This window comes from Eupeodes corollae, chromosome 1 (genome assembly GCF_945859685.1).
Source record: "Eupeodes corollae chromosome 1, idEupCoro1.1, whole genome shotgun sequence".
NCBI classification, from domain to species: domain Eukaryota; kingdom Metazoa; phylum Arthropoda; class Insecta; order Diptera; family Syrphidae; genus Eupeodes; species Eupeodes corollae.
This window is the reverse complement of record NC_079147.1, coordinates 124,579,303-124,600,310: the sequence shown is the minus strand read 5'-3', so window position 1 is coordinate 124,600,310 and position 21,008 is coordinate 124,579,303. Positions and strand designations below refer to the sequence as shown.

Sequence of the window (21,008 nt, the reverse complement as noted above, 5' to 3'; positions counted from 1 at the left end):
GAGATAGCAAATCTATTTTGTACAAGTTTTTCAAAAAATCACTTAGTTTCTCAGCATTTGGGGGACTTTGTAACTAATGAACTTGTCAGTAAAACAATTGAAAGATTCGATACTACAAACGGAATAACTCCTCTTAATGCATTTGTAGAAGAAGATAATGTAAAAAATGTAATCAAAATGTTGCAAACTCGAAAGAAAGGAGGTCTGGACAAAGTAAGAAATAGTTATTTAAAACAACTGCCTTACGTTGGAATTAGGTATTTAACATTTATAATTAATGCATGCTTTAAATTGCAATACTTCCCTCAATGTTGGAAAAAATCAATGGTTGTCCCTGTGCTTAAAGCTGGAAACCCTCCAGATAATCCTGAAAGCTACAGACCAATCAGTTTACTGAGCAACATTAGTAAAGTTTTTGAAAAAATACTGAAACAACATATCTGTAAATTTATTTCAGATAAAGACATTCTCCCCGATATACAATTTGGTTTCCGGAGATCTCACAGCACATCTCATCAGATTAAAAGAATTTGCAATCATGTTCTAGACCATCGTTCCCGTGGTCAATCAACGGGCATGATATTGTTAGACATCGAAAAGACTTTTGATACTGTATGGCACAATGGCATTATATATAAAATTATGCAATTCGACTTTCTTTTGTATTTGTGTAAAATTGTTCAGAGTTTCTTATCCGGTAGATGTTATCAAGTTCATGTCAATTGTGATGTTTCTAGGTTGTTATTTGTCGATATCGGCGTCCCCCAAGGCTCAGTACTTGGTCCGGCCTTGTACAATATTTATACTTCGGATTTTCCAAGTCTACCGCAATGTGAATCAGCTATTTTCGCTGATGACGCTGCAGTATTTTCATCACATGAATTTTCTCTCAACATTGAGACAAATCTTAAACATGCGATAGAAATACTTGAAAAATATTATACTAAATGGAAAATAAAGCTGAATGTTGGGAAAACGCAAGCCATCTTTTTTACACGAAAAAGGAAACCTTGCTATCTTCCCAGCAATCAGCTAGATGTAAGTGGTACCACAATTAAATGGGAGCAGTCTGTTAAGTACTTAGGTGTTCATCTTGATTCAAAACTAACTTTTAACCAACATATTCAAAATACTCTTAAAAAAATGAGTGTTGCTATTAAGATGCTTTACCCTTTTATTAACCGACAATCTCTACTCACAAATGAAAATAAGATTATCATTCACAAGGTTATATTCCAAGCAATACTGTTACATGGGTGTCCAGTATGGGGTAACGCTGCCAGATGCCATTTAAAGAAGTTACAGGTATCACAAAACAGGGTTTTAAAAATGATGCTAAACCTTCCTTGGCATTACTCAACCTTAAGTCTCCATAGAAAAGCGAATGTTGAACTGATTTCTGATAGAATTTGTAAGCTTACAAATAATTTTAATATCAGCTGCAAAAGTTCTGAGAATTTTCTCATAAACCAACTTCTTGCATAATCTGTGATATATTTTAAGTAAAACTATTGCGTTTGTTTTTTCTTTTTGGTTTATGTTAATGGTTTTTTATCTGTTTTGTTAATTTATTTATTTGTTTAATTACTTGTGTGTTTATTTATTTATTTCTTAATTAATTTATTTTAGAATTAATTTATTGCTTATTTATTTAGGTGTTAATTTATTTTTGTTTGTTTGATAATTTATTGTTAATTTGCTTATTTGTTAAATTATTTATTTTTAATTTATTTATGGGTTAATTTATTTAATATTTTTTTTAATTAATTTATTTATTTATTCTTAATTTATTTATGCATGTATTAATTTCTTTTATTTTTATTATTATTATTATTATTATTATTATTATTATTATTATTATTATTATTATAATTATTATTATTATTATTATTATTATTAGTATTATTATTATTATTATTATTATTATTATTATTATTATTATTATTATTATTATTATTATTATTATTATTATTATTATTATTATTATTATTATTATTATTATTATTATTATTATTATTATTATTATTATTATTATTATTATTATTATTATTATTATTATTATTATTATTATTATTATTATTATTATTATTATTATTATTATTATTATTATTATTATTATTATTATTATTATTATTATTATTATTAGTATTATTATTATTATTATTACTATTTTTTATTTATTTATTTGTTTATTTTTTTAAAAATTTATTATGTGTTAATTTATTTATTAATTCTTGTTTATGCTTATATTCAATAATTTGCTTGTTAAATTATTTAATTTTTCATTTATTTATTTGCCATTTTCTTGTATATATTTATTTATTTAGCTTATTTATTATGCTTTTACATTTTAATTATTCATTATTATTCTCTAATTGATTTATGTAAATTAAATTTACTTTTTCTGGTTTTGCTTATTGTAATACTTTTTTTTTGTAATATTTTGAATGAAGGTTTTTTTCGTATTTTCCTTCGATTTTCTTCTTAACTATTTATTATATTTTTTTTTCCTCCCAAGATGATGTTTCAGTTGTAAGATATAATTATCAAATCTTTGAATTGTAAAATGAACGGTCCTAGACTTTTTTGAAAATATTTTTTACGTAATAAAGAAACTAAACTAAAATAATAATTTAAGTTGGCAATGGCGTTACCGTCTGCCTGGAAACGGCTTGTATCATGCATCTCACGATTTGGTGCGGTCATACTCAATTGTGCTAATGCTTTATTAACAATCGTTAGACACATATCTTCAATTTATTATTAAAGCTTCGTTGTACATTTCCAAGGTAATCAACAAATCTTGATTTCAAATTTCGTAACAAATTGTTTGTATATGGGAGTTTTTAAGTTTTTTTTTTTTAATTTTTTCTACTACAAACCTTCTCTGGACTTTTACGAATAGTTCAAGACCGAAATTAGCCAAATCAGTAAAGGCATTGTTGAGTTATAACATTACAGCGAAAAGTGGCATTGATTTATATATATATAGACAAATGGAAGAAATTTCAATGACTTCTCCCTCAAAAAACAATTTTTTTCTCGATATTATGCATTAATCATTAAGGTAATAAAATCCGCAAAAAAATTTACTGCTTATTATCATAATATTATTTTGGAGATAATTTGAAAATGCTTACAAAAAACTATTATTATTACTAGATATTATTACACGAGTCCCAGCTTTACGAAACTTGGCATTGGCTTTTTGCAACGTCTCCAGGCTTTCTTTGCTCTACCAGTTAAGAATAATTTGTGAGCAAAGTATGTTGATTGCCTAAAAGATACATTTGCTGCCAGTCTTATATATATTTAAAAGAGGGCAGCTTCTTTAGTAATGTTACAAGAAGATTCAATTTGCACAATATTTTTCTCAATTTACCCTATCCAATAATTGTATATGTGTTATGTATTTATATAGAGAAATAGTCTAGTGATAGGGATATGACCACATTCGTATACGTGATCGTAGACGACCATGATGATATTATTTCATGAACCATAAACCTGTCACCTAGCGTACTGCATTTGTCGCCCTGTACTACAACTATACTGCGACACTTTGCCACAACTATCGACCGATTCGTGTGGTGTAATTGTTATAGGGACACGACACACGACGAAACTTAGCACGGGTGTCTGACAAATGAGACACTATACGCCAACGTTTAACATTTTTATAATTTGGAACTTTTCTTTTGGCCAATTTATACCAACACAATCCACACCAACACCAACCAACATACTCATACATCAAACCACATCGAAGAAAATGTGTGCCCTGAAGTGTCTTGACTACCATTCTCTTCATAGATGCCCACAGGACGATGCAAGGTGCATCATTATTTATTTATTATATTGTATTTTTCGTCGATATTTTGACGAAATCACCTCAATATTTAAATAAAACAATTACTTTTTTACAACTACCTTTTTTGAATTTTTAAAAAATGTTTTATATATACAGTTTTCGTGTTTCCTTGTTAATATTGTTCACTTGGTAGACGGTACAGGATAGTAAATAAGTCCTAGTTACATTAAGTCTTTTGTGTTATTTCACTTAAGCGTGGTTTTATAGTTAATACAAAAAATCAATGTAAAATAATTTAAGAAATTAATACAAAAAGAATAAGTTCCTAATTTTTAAGACTTAATTAACTATACAAGATACCAAAAATAGTGATAAGCCATAATAATTTTAAGGTACTTTTAAAAAACAAAAAACAAGCCTATGCTTAATGAATCGGGTTTAAATAACATTTAAATGTTATTTAAAATTTAAATTCATAAACAAACATTTTTTTTTAATGCACATTTGGATATTTCATTTTTATTTTTTATTTTTTTGAAACCCCCAGTAGAGAAATTTGGAGGGTAAGATCGATCTGGCACAGTTAAAAAAGTCCCACAGTGTATGCAGAATGATTTTCGATTTAGATTAAGATTTAATTTCACTCGATTTGGGAACATAGCTGTAATATACATTTTAAAACTTATAATTTATAATGGCATTGAATTTTTAAAAACTAGGTACTCCACTACGAATCCTTACTAATCAAGGATGAGATTCTAAACATGTCGTCGAATCAACTGAACGGCAGAGTCTAATCGACTTCTAAGCTTTGTTTTGTTTTGAAGCTGAAAAAAAAACACATCAATTAGTGCTTTTAAGTTTTTTTGTTAATGTGAAACTTACTTGAAGTAGTCTTGCAATCATGAGCCTTCTGATCAGTTAAATTGTCACAAATTGATGTGTTATAATTTTACCATTTCTAGAATATGGTAAGCTGATACATTGATTGAAAATATGTGGCTTCTTAAGTCGTTTGGATTAACATTTTTTTACGAGATAAATTTCAAAATCTCAATCGGACATTTTCACTACGTGAAGGTTGTCGGCTCGCGACTTTTTGCGCAGCAACTCTTGGAACATCATTAGGGCAGTTTGTAGTCGGATTTTTGTGCCGTTATGGATTCATAGAATTCACAAAAATTACATACAAGATTATTTTGTACTTAATATATTTATAACTAATTTTTTCAGAAGGCTTGCCAATACCGGCATTCATATCACCTACCTCCTCTATGTCAACTGTGTTAGCCTCAGCGGCAGCAGTAGCCGCTGTCTCAGCCAGCTAATTGTCTCTGTAGTCTTTTAGTGGCTGCGAGATAGTGAGACATTTGATTCGCACTTACACTGATCTACTCGCTTATGCAATGCAAGAGTAGCGGATGGTACTCCGACTTAATAACATTGTGTTCGCATTGTCGACAACGCAGAGATCGCTTGATCCACAAACACTTCACATGTTCACTGTGAATGGTTGATCGGAAGGTTGGCAGCAGCGCGCTGAATTGTCATAACTATAAAGAAATTAATTTTCATTATTTAAGGAAATCTCAAACCGAAGTTGACTGATGTTGACTGTCTGTGTGAAAACCGATGGATTTAAGTAGTCGACATCGTCAGTAGCTGCCGAGGGACTGATCTGAATCTGTTTGGCTTTTTGGAGATTCTTGTCGAGCCAGCCCATTTGCCTTCGAATGATTGCCACCGTTAAGCAAGTGCGATCCTTAACATACAGTCAAGGTTGGACATTTTTTTGAGTCTTCCTGCGATTGTATTCTTGTTTTTCTTGCTTCTCTTGCAGAATTAGCGAGTGGTAGTACCATTTACACCTAGAAGATGAAGATTTAGCGAGTTGGCCACGATATGAATGTTTCGATACGTACTTACACAATTGATCTCAGCGCTCTGTTGCATTGTTTTTTTGAGCCGCTTGCATTTTATTTCTTGGCAGCTGGTGAATAAGCCGAGTTGGCAGTTGGTGCTGTTATGTCGTTCCAACACCTTACACTTACCTGCTGGGAGAAGGGCGTTTTCGATCGACTATTGAATGGCAAAACTTCCACTTGCATCATTGACTTTTAGGTTTGTTGTTGCTGATGGTTTTGTTGCATTGAATGCGATTGACTATTGGTAGAGATGGTGACACCTCCAGCGTCAATGTCTGCGGCAACTATGGCCGTTGAAAGTACATACAAACACAATGGGCAGTATCTGTCGTTAAAAACATTGATATTATTTTGTTAAGAGAAATATAATATACAAAAAACTTGCCGAGCCTTACGATATTAAAATTTTAAAATTGTCCTGGGCGATTTTAATGCCAAACTAGGAAGGGAAAACATCTTTGGTGGAATAATGGGGAAAAACAGCATGCACGACAACACTTCCGACAATGGATTTAGGCTCATAGATTTGGCCAATTTATACCAACACAATCCACACCAACACCAACCAACATACTCATACATCAAACCACATCGAAGAAAATGTGTGCCCTGAAGTGTCTTGACTACCATTCTCTTCATAGATGCCCACAGGACGATGCAAGGTGCATCATTATTTATTTATTATATTGTATTTTTCGTCGATATTTTGACGAAATCACCTCAATATTTAAATAAAACAATTACTTTTTTACAACTACCTTTTTTGAATTTTTAAAAAATGTTTTATATATACAGTTTTCGTGTTTCCTTGTTAATATTGTTCACTTGGTAGACGGTACAGGATAGTAAATAAGTCCTAGTTACATTAAGTCTTTTGTGTTATTTCACTTAAGCGTGGTTTTATAGTTAATACAAAAAATCAATGTAAAATAATTTAAGAAATTAATACAAAAAGAATAAGTTCCTAATTTTTAAGACTTAATTAACTATACAAGATACCAAAAATAGTGATAAGCCATAATAATTTTAAGGTACTTTTAAAAAACAAAAAACAAGCCTATGCTTAATGAATCGGGTTTAAATAACATTTAAATGTTATTTAAAATTTAAATTCATAAACAAACATTTTTTTTTAATGCACATTTGGATATTTCATTTTTATTTTTTATTTTTTTGAAACCCCCAGTAGAGAAATTTGGAGGGTAAGATCGATCTGGCACAGTTAAAAAAGTCCCACAGTGTATGCAGAATGATTTTCGATTTAGATTAAGATTTAATTTCACTCGATTTGGGAACATAGCTGTAATATACATTTTAAAACTTATAATTTATAATGGCATTGAATTTTTAAAAACTAGGTACTCCACTACGAATCCTTACTAATCAAGGATGAGATTCTAAACATGTCGTCGAATCAACTGAACGGCAGAGTCTAATCGACTTCTAAGCTTTGTTTTGTTTTGAAGCTGAAAAAAAAACACATCAATTAGTGCTTTTAAGTTTTTTTGTTAATGTGAAACTTACTTGAAGTAGTCTTGCAATCATGAGCCTTCTGATCAGTTAAATTGTCACAAATTGATGTGTTATAATTTTACCATTTCTAGAATATGGTAAGCTGATACATTGATTGAAAATATGTGGCTTCTTAAGTCGTTTGGATTAACATTTTTTTACGAGATAAATTTCAAAATCTCAATCGGACATTTTCACTACGTGAAGGTTGTCGGCTCGCGACTTTTTGCGCAGCAACTCTTGGAACATCATTAGGGCAGTTTGTAGTCGGATTTTTGTGCCGTTATGGATTCATAGAATTCACAAAAATTACATACAAGATTATTTTGTACTTAATATATTTATAACTAATTTTTTCAGAAGGCTTGCCAATACCGGCATTCATATCACCTACCTCCTCTATGTCAACTGTGTTAGCCTCAGCGGCAGCAGTAGCCGCTGTCTCAGCCAGCTAATTGTCTCTGTAGTCTTTTAGTGGCTGCGAGATAGTGAGACATTTGATTCGCACTTACACTGATCTACTCGCTTATGCAATGCAAGAGTAGCGGATGGTACTCCGACTTAATAACATTGTGTTCGCATTGTCGACAACGCAGAGATCGCTTGATCCACAAACACTTCACATGTTCACTGTGAATGGTTGATCGGAAGGTTGGCAGCAGCGCGCTGAATTGTCATAACTATAAAGAAATTAATTTTCATTATTTAAGGAAATCTCAAACCGAAGTTGACTGATGTTGACTGTCTGTGTGAAAACCGATGGATTTAAGTAGTCGACATCGTCAGTAGCTGCCGAGGGACTGATCTGAATCTGTTTGGCTTTTTGGAGATTCTTGTCGAGCCAGCCCATTTGCCTTCGAATGATTGCCACCGTTAAGCAAGTGCGATCCTTAACATACAGTCAAGGTTGGACATTTTTTTGAGTCTTCCTGCGATTGTATTCTTGTTTTTCTTGCTTCTCTTGCAGAATTAGCGAGTGGTAGTACCATTTACACCTAGAAGATGAAGATTTAGCGAGTTGGCCACGATATGAATGTTTCGATACGTACTTACACAATTGATCTCAGCGCTCTGTTGCATTGTTTTTTTGAGCCGCTTGCATTTTATTTCTTGGCAGCTGGTGAATAAGCCGAGTTGGCAGTTGGTGCTGTTATGTCGTTCCAACACCTTACACTTACCTGCTGGGAGAAGGGCGTTTTCGATCGACTATTGAATGGCAAAACTTCCACTTGCATCATTGACTTTTAGGTTTGTTGTTGCTGATGGTTTTGTTGCATTGAATGCGATTGACTATTGGTAGAGATGGTGACACCTCCAGCGTCAATGTCTGCGGCAACTATGGCCGTTGAAAGTACATACAAACACAATGGGCAGTATCTGTCGTTAAAAACATTGATATTATTTTGTTAAGAGAAATATAATATACAAAAAACTTGCCGAGCCTTACGATATTAAAATTTTAAAATTGTCCTGGGCGATTTTAATGCCAAACTAGGAAGGGAAAACATCTTTGGTTGAATAATGGGGAAAAACAGCATGCACGACAACACTTCCGACAATGGATTTAGGCTCATAGATTTTGCTGCAAGGTGAATCGTCATGGTAGCCAGCAAGCGTTTTCCACACCTTAACATCCACAAAGAAACTTGGAGTTCTCCAGATCAATCTACCGTCAACCAAATTGAACATATTGCGATTGACGCCAGACACGCTTCCAGCATCATGGATGTCTGAACTTTCCGAGGAGCTATAAGCCAAGGTAGGACTTCGGGTTTCAAGACCCAAGGCAAAACAGGGAGGTGCTGGGAGAAGATACAACGTCGAACGGCTAGAATTGCAAGAGATCGCCAAATCATTTTCCGACCGAGTTACAAGTAACCTCTCTCGAAGTTCTCTGCCGTCAAGACAATTTATCGAAAACCCGTGGCAACATTGCCAATATGCAATCAGAGAAGCCGCCTCTGATGTGCTGGGTTTCCAGCAGCCACCAACAAGGAACGCAGCCAAACAACAGGCACGCAAAGCGGCGATGCATTAAAGAACGAGAGCTGCTCATAAGCTCTATGAGCAAGAGAGGCGAGAGGAACACCGACTTATCGAAAATGCTGAGAGGTTTAAAAGCAGGAATAAAGTTCGAAAGTCTTATGAACAGATGAAACGAAATTCACAGGTACATAAACCTAGAACCGCAGTCAGTGCTGAGGATATGGAAGGACCACTTCTGCAGAATGTATAACGGCGACGGCGAACCGAATTCTGCTGTCAGTCACGGTGATCCATTCAACATAGACGACGAAAGCCAACAATCCCGTCCTCCCGACTTAGATCAAGTAAAGATTGCCATATCTAAGCTGATGTCTAATAAAGCCGCTGGAGCGGATGGATTGAATGGCGAGCTCTTAAAAGCAGCTGGAGATAAGTTGGTAAGGAGCATACACCAACTTATTTGTAAGATATGGTCATCAGTGTGGTTTTAGACCAGGAAAGTCCCCAGTCGATCAAATATTCACATTACGGCAGATTCTGGAAAAAACAAACATGCTGTCGTAAAGAAAGGACATACAACACCGACGTCTTGGTCAAAACGTCACAATCGGCAGACGTAACTTTGAGGTAGTCAAGGACTTCGTCTACCTAGGCACCGCTGTAAACGCATAAAACAACACCAGCGCTGAGATCAAACGCAGAATAACTCTTGCTAATTGATGTGTCTTTGGACTAAGAAAGCAATTTAGTGGTAAAGTCCTCTCTCGAGGGACCAAAATGTTGCTATATAAGACCTTTATCATCCCCGTCCTGCTATACAGTGCAGAAGCATGGATTAAGACTAAAGGGAATGAAAGCACCTTGGTTCGGTTCGAGAGAAAAGTTCTTCGTGTTATCTACGGTCCCGTATGCATCGAAGGGGAGTGGACGCGAAGATGGAACGACGAGCTGTATGGGCTGTACAGCGACGTAGACTTAGCTAGAAGGGTAAAAGTCCAACGACTAAGATGGCTGGGTCACGTAGAGCGTATGGAAACCAATGCTCTGGCCCGGAAAGGCTTCGAGTACACACCCACAGGACCGCGCAGTAAAGGAAGACCGCGGATCATGCGGCGCGAAGAAGTGGAAGGTGACCTCACAGAACTAAGAGCACGAAACTTTAGACATCTACCTAGGGACCGAGCTAGATGGAAAAGTTTGTTGGGTGAGGCCCTAGTTCACACAGGACTGCTGCGCCACCTTAAGTAAGTTAGTAGCCTAAAATCGAATCAAAGCTTTCAAGATTTGTTGAAAAAAATTCGTATACTACTATAAATCTATTAAACAGATTTTATTGATAAGCCCCGAGCCGTAAACAGAAGATATATTCCAATCATTAAAAGATTGGACCCCTTTGTTCATGATCAATGATCATTCAACAAAATCATCATTAATTCAAACTATTTTAATCATTAAATTAATGTAAATATTCAAATTAATCATTTCATTCAATTTTAGGTTCAAAATCATTCATTGCCCAAAATTCAATTCATATACTAAGTTAACATATCTGACTCCACCACGTAATGAAATAATCATTATCATAACGCGAACCCATGAACTGCGACACTTGCATAACAGGAGCAAACATTCCACACCATGGAGACCACACAGCGAACAACGAACATCGCTGACACTACAGAAAGATAAGGATCCCACGGTAACCAAGACCCAACCGAGACTGATTGCAAGATAAATAATACCAAGAAGGAGAATGAGTGGAGGAATAAACGGCAGTCTACCATCGGGTGCGAAACTTGAAGTACTTTTAATTAAATAAAACCTTTTTAAAAAGTAAATTTTGAGAGTAATAAAATTAATTGGCGCCCGAGCAGGGACAGTGTTAATTGTATAGCCATAGGATAATATTGCAACTAAATTTAATATTTAAATATAAATTATTGGCAATCAGTTCTTTTAAATGAAAAGAAGTGTTTAAATTTTCTCTTTAAAAAAATAATAAAAACTGACGCGTGAATTCGTGACAATCCGGTTAACAAACTTTTTCACAAGAAGCATCCAAGAAGAACATAAATTCTTCAGCTTCAAGATCCCTTAAATTAAAAAGTTTTAAAAGTGTAAAAATGTTTAAGCTTACAAGTTAAAAGAAACCTCTGTAACTTACTCGTTAACATAGATAAACACAGCAACAATGCAACAACAATACCTCCAAATTTAAAACACCTGTGCGGCAAACGGAACGTTAAAGGATTCCAACTGATTAAAGGAAGTAGGACCATCAGAAACCGTAAACTTGGATAGTAAGAATTAATTATGTATTTTCACATATTTAAATAAGAATTAAAAAAAATTATAATTAAGATAAAAATGATTACAAATTAGATAAAGTGATTCCAGGCTATTATAAAAAGAAAATAATTGTTGTTATAATATAGTGTTAAGATGGCTATGACAGCAGAGCAAATGTCAGCGATTGTAGGCAATCTTAGAGCAGAATTCACTGCTGTATTAAGAAAAGAAATTGACCTTCTTACAAGGCAATTATCCGCTTTGTGCCTACACGATAATATTGAACCATATAAGGACGTGACTATAGATCCTACAATTCTAGGGGTAGAAGGGTTAGAAGTTTCCAAATGCATACCTTAGTTTGATGGGGATAAGAACGTCTCATGGCGTACGGCATTGACAAATGTATTGAAAGTTTATGACGCATGTAAATATACTTAATAATAAAATAGTAGGCAAGGCAAATGACGTTTTGAAAAGTTACGGGACACCTTTAAATGTTGACGCAATTATATAATGCCTTGACTTGACCTACAGCGACAAGAGACCGATACACTTGTTAGAAAAAGAGTTAAGTGGAATGCGACAAGATAAAAAATCTTTGCAGGAATTCTGCGATGAGGTGACTAGGTGATGACCATGCTTATAAATAAGACTATTATATCTTGCGGTCCTAGGACAGCTGACACCGAGTGTTTAACAGACAGAGCACGACAAAACGTGCTAAGAGTTTTTGTAACAGGGTTAAACCAACGAACCAGTGCCTTAACTTCGGAACCCTTCTTGGTCACCGGATTTTAACAAGGAATTTGTTATACTTTGCGACGCTTCGGATACTGGCATAGGATGAGTGTTGATCCAAGCGAGCGCCTTGCTGCGCTTGTGGGTGTATAGAAGTTTAGGGCGCATGTGGAAGGACATGCTTTTAAAATTGTCACGCACCATGCGAGATTGAAGTGGTTGATTTGCCAGAAAGATCTAAGTGGCAGGTTGGCGAGATGGAGTCTAAAGCTAAAGGTGTTACAAGGGTGGGAAAACCTCCTGAGGGCATAACACCTATGTTCCTCTCCCCCTCTCTGGAATCGGAACCCTATAAAAAAGGACACATACACATATACTTACATTTACACTTACACGCACACCTACACTTACACCAACGCATACACTTACACACACTCACGTATACATACACATACACATACACTTAAACTCACCCTACACATACATATGCTTACTCACTTTCCCCTACACCTACACATACACGTACTCTAGAACAATTTTGGCCTCTACATTATACAATTTTAATGGCATGATAAAAGTTCCAGAGTCTAACCCAGGAGAAAGAACCCCTCCAAATCCGAAGAGCTATGACCAGTGCAATGCCAGCATGCCTCGCAACCGTGGTTAGACACTGCACTTAGCTCGACACGGTCGCCTGAAATAGCCTAAGGTGGCTGTACACCTCAGGTTGTAGAGGAGATTTAGAGCTGGGGCAGGGGTTTTCGTTACATCGTTGACAAAAAATAGAGTGATATGCTTTTAAATGCTTCATGGTCATGATTCAGTTATTTATTTGAAACCATTTCATTTTAGGTACTGCATTTCATTGAATAAGCTTTTGGGTTTTTGCCGTAGATTATAAAAAAATACAGGATATGATCCTAAATGTCGTATTACACATTGCAAAAGGTTTCTTTGGGATGAAAAGTAACTAATGAAAAGAAGTATTGAGGTAATAATGCATGCTTATATCATATTGATTGCTAAAAGTAGAAAATCTGAGTTTTTCCCCGCATTCATTCATGTAGTTAACCGTATCATAAATTTGTATTGTTGTCACTTGGGATATCATCGGTGTAAATATGGAAGCAGTTGGATAAATGTATGTATTTCTTTCATCATGAATGCATATTTTAACTGTCGGCATCCATCCCTATAGATAAAATAATGTGTTGACCTTATTGACATACATTTGTATTCCGCAATAAGAATAACCCTTGGACCATTTTTAAGGATATTTATGATAAGGGACAGTGTTAAGTAATATGATTGACATGATGCTGCGTTCCGAACATGAATTTTACATTAATTTTACGTTTTTGCGTTTCAATGTGAAGGTGAATTTTACGTTTTTGCGTTTTAACTTACACGTTAATTACATTCATTCTAACGTTTACTAAGCATGGTCTAGAACCCAAAATAACACCGGTATTTAGCGTAGCATAGATGTTTGCTAAGCATGGTCTAGAACACAAAATTACACCGGTATTTAGCATGGCATAGATTTTTGCTAAGCATGGTCTGGAACCCAATATATGACCGGTATTTAGCATAGCATAGATGTTGGTTAAGCATGGTCTAAAACCTAAAATAACACCGGTATTAAGCATAGCATAGATGTTTGTTAAGCATTTTCTAAAACACAAAATAACACCGGTATTTAGCATAGAATACATATATCAGAACAGAAGTGATACCGGTGGCCTCGTACCCTCTAGTTTACACTACTCCGGCGATACCGGTGGCCTCGTACCCTCTAGTATACTTATATTTTGCTGTTATTTTTAATGAAAGTTTAAATTTTTTGAGGTTATTTATTAAAATATGATAGAAAACAAATCCATTTTTTTAAATATTATATTATATACTATGCGTTTAAAAAACAATAATATCTGATGTAGTACTCAACACTAAGTATTAGAAGCATAATATAAATACAATAATGGATAAATCCTTTTTTTCATTGTCTTTTTTCATTAAACAGCTTTTAATGTTACTCATTGAAAACTTATACAAATCCGATAATATCATTGCACTGGAGAGGTGTATCCTTGCTTAAATCTTTGTTCACAAATTGTCCCACACAATCCCACAATCTTTCTGCTACTACTCCAAGTGGTTGACTTACTTTAACATTTAGTTTATCTTGTGTCAGCATTTCTCCCTTAAAGATAACTTTTGCAGTAACTAATGATTTTCCCAGTTTTTTCCGACAAGCTTGTTCACAATTCAAAATTTTTCGTCCACATATCTTTTCTAAAGATTTTCTTACATTTTCGTCATCATTGAAATGATTAATTATAAATCGTGTAGACTTAGGTATCTGCAACATCTTAGCATGTTCATATGATCTAATAGTTTTGACTAAAGATTCAAATTCCATGGGTGTCAAAGAACATGAATGATCTGAACCTTTCTGCATTTTATCCAGAGTTAAATGTCTTTCAATTATCTTCGCACCTAGTAGAATAGCAGATTCAGATATATATGGAGAAACTTCGTGACCAGAATAGCCAATCAAAACATTAGGAAATTTGTTTTGAAGCAACTGAATGGTCAGCAACTTGCAATCTTCAGGTTTTGTTGGATAAGAAGATATACAGTGCATTAATGCAAAATTAGTCTTGTTTGATTTTTCCATAATTTGAATAATAGTTTTTATTGTTGCCATAGTCTGCATTCCTGTTGATATAATAACTGGGGTTCGTAATTGTGCAGCTTTTTCCAATAATTTAAAGTTGTTAGCATCACCGGAACCAATTTTAATGAATGGCAATTTAAGTGATACTATTTCTTCCAAGGATACCTATATAAAGAGGAATATAATAACGATTAATTAAGTTAGTAAGATAAGAACTTCAAAATTATCTCTAAAAATATGCACATTAGAGTTAGAACTAAGTAAGAAAATATGTGTTTTATAAAAGAATCTTAATTTTCATTATTCAGTAAACTATTCAGTTTTGTCTTAATATCTACCGTGCTCTGTTTTCTTGTTGTGTCCGTCCTAATCCACGTCGCAGTCAGTTCCCCAGTTAATTAAAAGAAACAAATAATAATAATAAACTAATACAAACCTTTTAAAATAAATAGAAAACGATAAATCAGTTCTCAGTATGAAAAAGATATAACCAGAACTTAAAGTCAATATAAAAAACACATAACGTCGGTGAAACCAGAAAAGTGTGTATTGATATTTTTTATAATTATAATTAATTTGAAGACACTTCATTGAAATATATAATAGATCTTGATAAAGTTTCATTACTACTATAATTTGTCATGTGAATTCTTTGGAATAAGAAGAATCTAGCTCTCATAGACCTAGCGGGAACATAGATTGGTACCAAGGAAAGAAGAGATGGACATTTAATATGGTAGCATAGTAAGTCTCTAATAAGCATTACACTATGAATTTTTCTCCTTGATTGTAACGACTTTATTCCAAGTAATTGGCATCTAGCCTCATAACTAGGACTAAAGTTCCAACCAATTTTCTTAAATATATATTTTGTAAATCGTCTTTGAATCTTTTCAATCCGATCAGAATGAACTATATAAATAGGACTCCAAATAACATCAGCATATTCCAAAATTGATCTGACAAGAGATATATACAGGGATAATAACACGAAAGGGTCTTTAAAGTCTTTTGCATTTCGTTTTATGAAACCTACTAGCGAGTTGGCCTTGGGAACCAAATAATCGAAATGACCTTTAAAAGAAAGTTTTGAATCAAGAATAACTCCTAAGTCTTTAATACTTGAAACCCTATCTAAACCCACAGATTCAATTGCATAGTTGAATAAAAAAATATGAGCTTTTCTGTAAAAAGAAATCCTGTTACACTTTTTGATATTCAATTTAAGGCTGTTGATGTGACACCAATTTGATAAAGAATCAATGTCAGATTGCAAAAGTTGAAAATCGTCCAAACTCGAAATTTTTGAAAATATTTTCAGATCGTCCGCATATAATAAGCATTCACAATAATTAAAGACCGAGACAATATCGTTAACGAACATTATGAAAAGAAGCGGACCTAGGTGCCTACCTTGCGGGACACCTGATGTACACTGAATTTCCTTAGAGTATGTATCTCCAATCTTATCTTGTTGTGTTCTACAAGATAAATATGACGATAACCAACGAAGGAAGTGAGAATGAAAACCAAAAATCTCAAGTTTTTTTAGAAGTATTTGGTGGTTCACAGAATCAAAGGCTTTACTAAAGTCAGTGTATACTGCGTCCACTTGAAATTTTTGTTCCATAGCATTAGTGACATACGAAGTGAAATAAGTTAAATTGGTAACAGATGATCGACCGGATACAAAACCATGCTGTACTTCTGATAAATATTCACTTGTAAGAAAATCAAGCTTTATTTTCACCATGCTTTCAAACAATTTGGGAATTGCGGATCATCATTTTTAGAACCTGATTTATGTATAGGGACCAAGTAAGAAAGTTTCCATTCATCAATAAAAATACCTTCTTGTAGGGAATATGCTTAGTAAATTAGCACAGATGGAATCACAACAATTTTTCAACACTGCCGAAGGAATGCCATCTGGTCCAGAACTATAATTAGACTGAAGTGATTTTAGTCCGTAATTAACTTCTTCAAAACTTAACTGGATCGAAATATCAAACCTACTTTTTATGTTTTTTAGTGAACTATTATTAAATCCGGAATGAGAATAAACGGATTTGAAATAATTAGCAAACAATTCAACTATGGAGTCTAAATCTGACGATTCAACACCTCTGAAAAACATGGTATTTGGAATCCCTATCGTAATTCTTTTAGAATTGACAAATGACCAGAAAAATTTACTGTTGTTTTTTATATTACTTTCAATATTCAAGATATAAGCTCTATATAGAAACTTACTAAGAACTACAAAATCTTTACGTAATTTACTAAAATTATCATAATCCAATTGATTTTGTCATTTAGTGTATTTCACGTATGCATTACGTTTTTTCCTTTTTAAGTCACGGAGCAATTTCAATGAAGCGGTTGTACATATTTTTCAAATCAAGAAACATAAATTCATTTAACCAATCAACGTCAGAGAAATAAGTATTTAGTTGAACAAAATAAGTTCTAGAAAAATTATACGATCTAACAGTTTTTTTAACATCATTTAACGAATAAGTGTAAAACTCAATTTGAAAGAACAATTCCTTATGATGAATGGATTCGTTTAAAGGAGAAAAAGGTGCATTACTTGAATTAACTTTGATTTCATCACAACATATAAAAATGAAGTCTAATATTTTTCCTAAAGAATTATCGATATGATTAACTTGTACTAAGTTTAAAGAATATAAAAAATCAATGAATGTAAATTCGAGATCTTGTTTAATATTAAATGGAAATAACATTTTATCCGTTTCAGAACAATTCCAATGTATATCAGATAAATTAAAATCACCTAAGACACATAAATTATCAGATATAGAACAAAGATTATTAATAAAATCAATATTGCTAATATGTTTTTCATACAAATCAAGTGAGCTACTTGGAGGCACATAACTTACAATAAAAAATACATTTCCTCTGGAAAAAGCATTTAAGTTGACGGAGATTCAAACTTGTTCAATATCCGATGTTGGTAAAATAACTTCTTTAGAGCAAATGTAGGATCGAACAGCGATAATTATCCCTCCTCCACGTTCTCTAGATGATTTACATCAATCCCGACGATAAACGTCGTAGATACTGCAATCAAATAGTTCTGAAGAGACAATTCCGTTATAAAGCCATGACTCAACAATGATGATAATGTCATAATATGTAACACATGTATTTTTAAAGAGATCGTGTACTTTGGTTCAGAGGGCACTTGCGTTGTGGAAATAAATCTTTAATGGCGAAAGACGAACATATGTAGACTTTAAACCATTCGTTGTTAGGTTGTTATCCCTACGTCCTTCTATAAGATGTTTTTTGGCATATATATAAGAGGTCGAATTTTGACACCTATCGGCCAAAAATTTTCCGCAAAGACCAATGATGAAACATCCACCGGAACACCAATTTTAAAATTGACAAAACCATGTTTACGATCCTTATCTGCGTTAGCTGATAGTTTGTGGCACACAAAATGAGATGCATCTATTCCCAGGCTAGTGGAAACAAATGCAATAACTTCATCTGGAGTGGTAGAGTATCGAAAACTGCCAATATGAAACCACTTGAATTTGTAAGCAACTCGAAGATTGCCGCAGGATGAGTTAGTTCCGACGATAACATTTTGTGTTATATTTTTGTGAACTATATTGCTTGATAAGTTGTTTTCATTAATACCAGCATTGACCGCTGAAATCGTAGGCAAAAATTCTTCATCCACCATGTCAAGAGCAACAGTTTCATGAATCACAGTATTTGGTAAATCATTGCCTTGCACAGAGCTAGCACTATTTTGCACAGCACTAATACTAGATGCGCCAACGTCAGCATCATCACCATTAACAACCATAGCAACAGAAGACGAGCTTGGATTCATAATATTATCATCAACAGTCTCATGCACAGCTTTTGGTAAATAACTGCCTTGCACAGCACTAGAACTATCTTGCACAGTACTAGCACAAGCCCCGCCATCGACTACATCATCATTAGTAACAACAACAGCGATACAAGATGAGCTTGGATCAAAAAAATTGACAGCTCCACCAACAACAACACCATTAAGAGCTTCAGCAGCAACAGCAACATCACGAACAACAACATTTTTTCCATTTAGCATATTGTTTCCATTCTTTGTATTTCTCTTACCTTTATCGGAGGTAGAATTGAGATTCGTAGTGTTTTTATTTTTAAGCTTAATACCAGCAGCACCAGCGGGAAGAGAAAGAGAAACAGAATTAGGAAAGTCAACCTTTTTAACATGAGAGGTAGCAGGTGAACTATTTTTATTCCTCAAAGAAAGACGAGCCAAACTTGGAGACGAGAGTGCAGGTCTTTTAGAGGTGGACGTGGATTGCTTGGAAGGCCTTTGGTCGCGAGTGCTATCACGAATGGAGCGACTTCTGTTTAATAAATTTGCCGACACATTCCCAGAGATAGATTCATCTACAATGGTTAACGGAGAGTTATTTTTAAAGAGAATACCCATATTCTCTTGCATAAATGCAGAGAGGTTAGCTATTTTATGCGCGAACAAAGATATGTTGTTATTTTTGCAATTATCACACTTGAAAAAAATGCATTCATTGTTTCTAACTAAATTAATAATATTATTATTAAGATAGGAACATTCACCATGCAGATTTAAACCAATAATACCACACGATACAAGATCGGACTTCGATACGGGGTTTAAACATATAAAACACGATGAATTCATAATAATAATTGTAACACTAATTAATATGCGTATGTCATAGACAAAGATCAGACTGAGACTAAGGTGTTCCACATTCGCGTAGTACGGCTAAAAAAAGAATCTTTGTACTTCATAGTACGGTACGAAGTTGGGCTCAAGTTAAAGTTAAAGCTACGGTTAAATTGTTTAAGGGGAGGAATGCAACTGGCTATTTCACTAGAGCATAGTCCGTTAAACTAACGGTAAAAGAGGGTGAGGCAAGAAACCTTGCGTCGATGTTCGAGTGATGTAAACGAGTTGATGATGTTAATGTCACCAATAATTTTAAAAGCTCTTTTTTGAAACTGTCCAAGAGGCTTAAATAAGTTACTGGAGCACCAACCCAGAGATGAGAGTTATATTCATGTTTCGGACGTATATAGGTTTTGTAGATTGTAGCCAGATCAGACGGAGAGACAAATTTCTTGCAACGTCTCAAAAAACCTAGACATCTGGCGGCATTTTTGGCAACATCACGTATGTGATCGCTATACAAAAGGTGGTTGCTGATGCACATTCTGAGGATGTCAAGATTTTCCGTTTCGTTGATGCAAGTGCTACTCATAGATAGTGGCAAAGAGGGTTTATCTCACTTTTACGATGCAAGACAGCATTGCGTTTTCGAAGCATTAAATTAGACGCCGTTTCTTATTCCCCATTGTTCAATGCTGTGTAGGTCGGAATTCAATGAGCTAATAATATTTTGCCGTTGCAGTTCCACATCCGAAGAGGAGGGCTGTCAGACTGGAAATGAATATGAAAAGCTAAGAGTGCTATCGTCAGCGAAACAATGTATTGGATTAGAAGTAGAAGACAGGAGTTCATTTATCCAACGAAGAAGAGATGCGTCGATACCGAAAGCACGTATTTTCGATAAGAGAGCAAAACGCCAGACTTTATCAAATGCCTTTGAAATATCAAGTGCAATAATCTTACTTTCTCCAAAACGATGTAAAGATCTGTTCCACTGTTCGGTGAGATGAACCATGAGATCTCCAGTGGACCTATTACTACAAAAGCCGTATTGCCGTTCATTAAGAAGCTTCCATTCCTCAAGATATTTCTTAAGCTGATAATTAATCAGCGTTTCCATGACCTAAGAAAGAAGGGACGTTAGTGCTATCGGTCGCTAATTTGTGGGAGAAGAAGATTCGCCTTTGTTATGATTGGCTGAACAACTGCAGTCTTCCAACTACACGGGATGAACCCCGAAGAATAAGATAGATGGAAAAGCTTACGCAGTGGTTTTGCTAGCGTGAAAGAACACCTCTTCAGAATAATAGGGTGGATACCATCTGGGCCAGAGGATTTATGAATGTTGGGATC

The 21,008-nt window shown here is 34.2% G+C and overlaps 2 protein-coding genes across 4 annotated transcripts in view; both read right to left on the bottom strand.

Moving 5' to 3' along the window:
- Positions 1-1,868: 1,868 nt before the first annotated feature.
- On the bottom strand, positions 1,869-2,144 carry LOC129940080 (GATA zinc finger domain-containing protein 15-like; the record flags this gene model as incomplete). Its single annotated transcript, XM_056048320.1, has 1 exon — positions 1,869-2,144. A coding segment is annotated over one exon (276 nt), but the record flags the coding sequence as incomplete, so codon positions are not given.
- An 11,982-nt stretch (positions 2,145-14,126) lies between these two features.
- LOC129939471 (sialic acid synthase) overlaps positions 14,127-21,008 on the bottom strand; it is a 92,069-nt gene continuing 85,187 nt past the window's right edge. Inside the window, exon 2 of one of the 3 annotated variants that reach the window (XM_056047496.1) lies at positions 14,127-15,109. In XM_056047496.1, the coding sequence (XP_055903471.1) occupies positions 14,312-15,109 (798 nt within the window). In that variant the 3' untranslated portion in view covers positions 14,127-14,311. The remainder of the gene's footprint in view (positions 15,110-21,008) is intronic. The other 2 variants (XM_056047497.1, XM_056047495.1) reach the window with 2 other exon arrangements.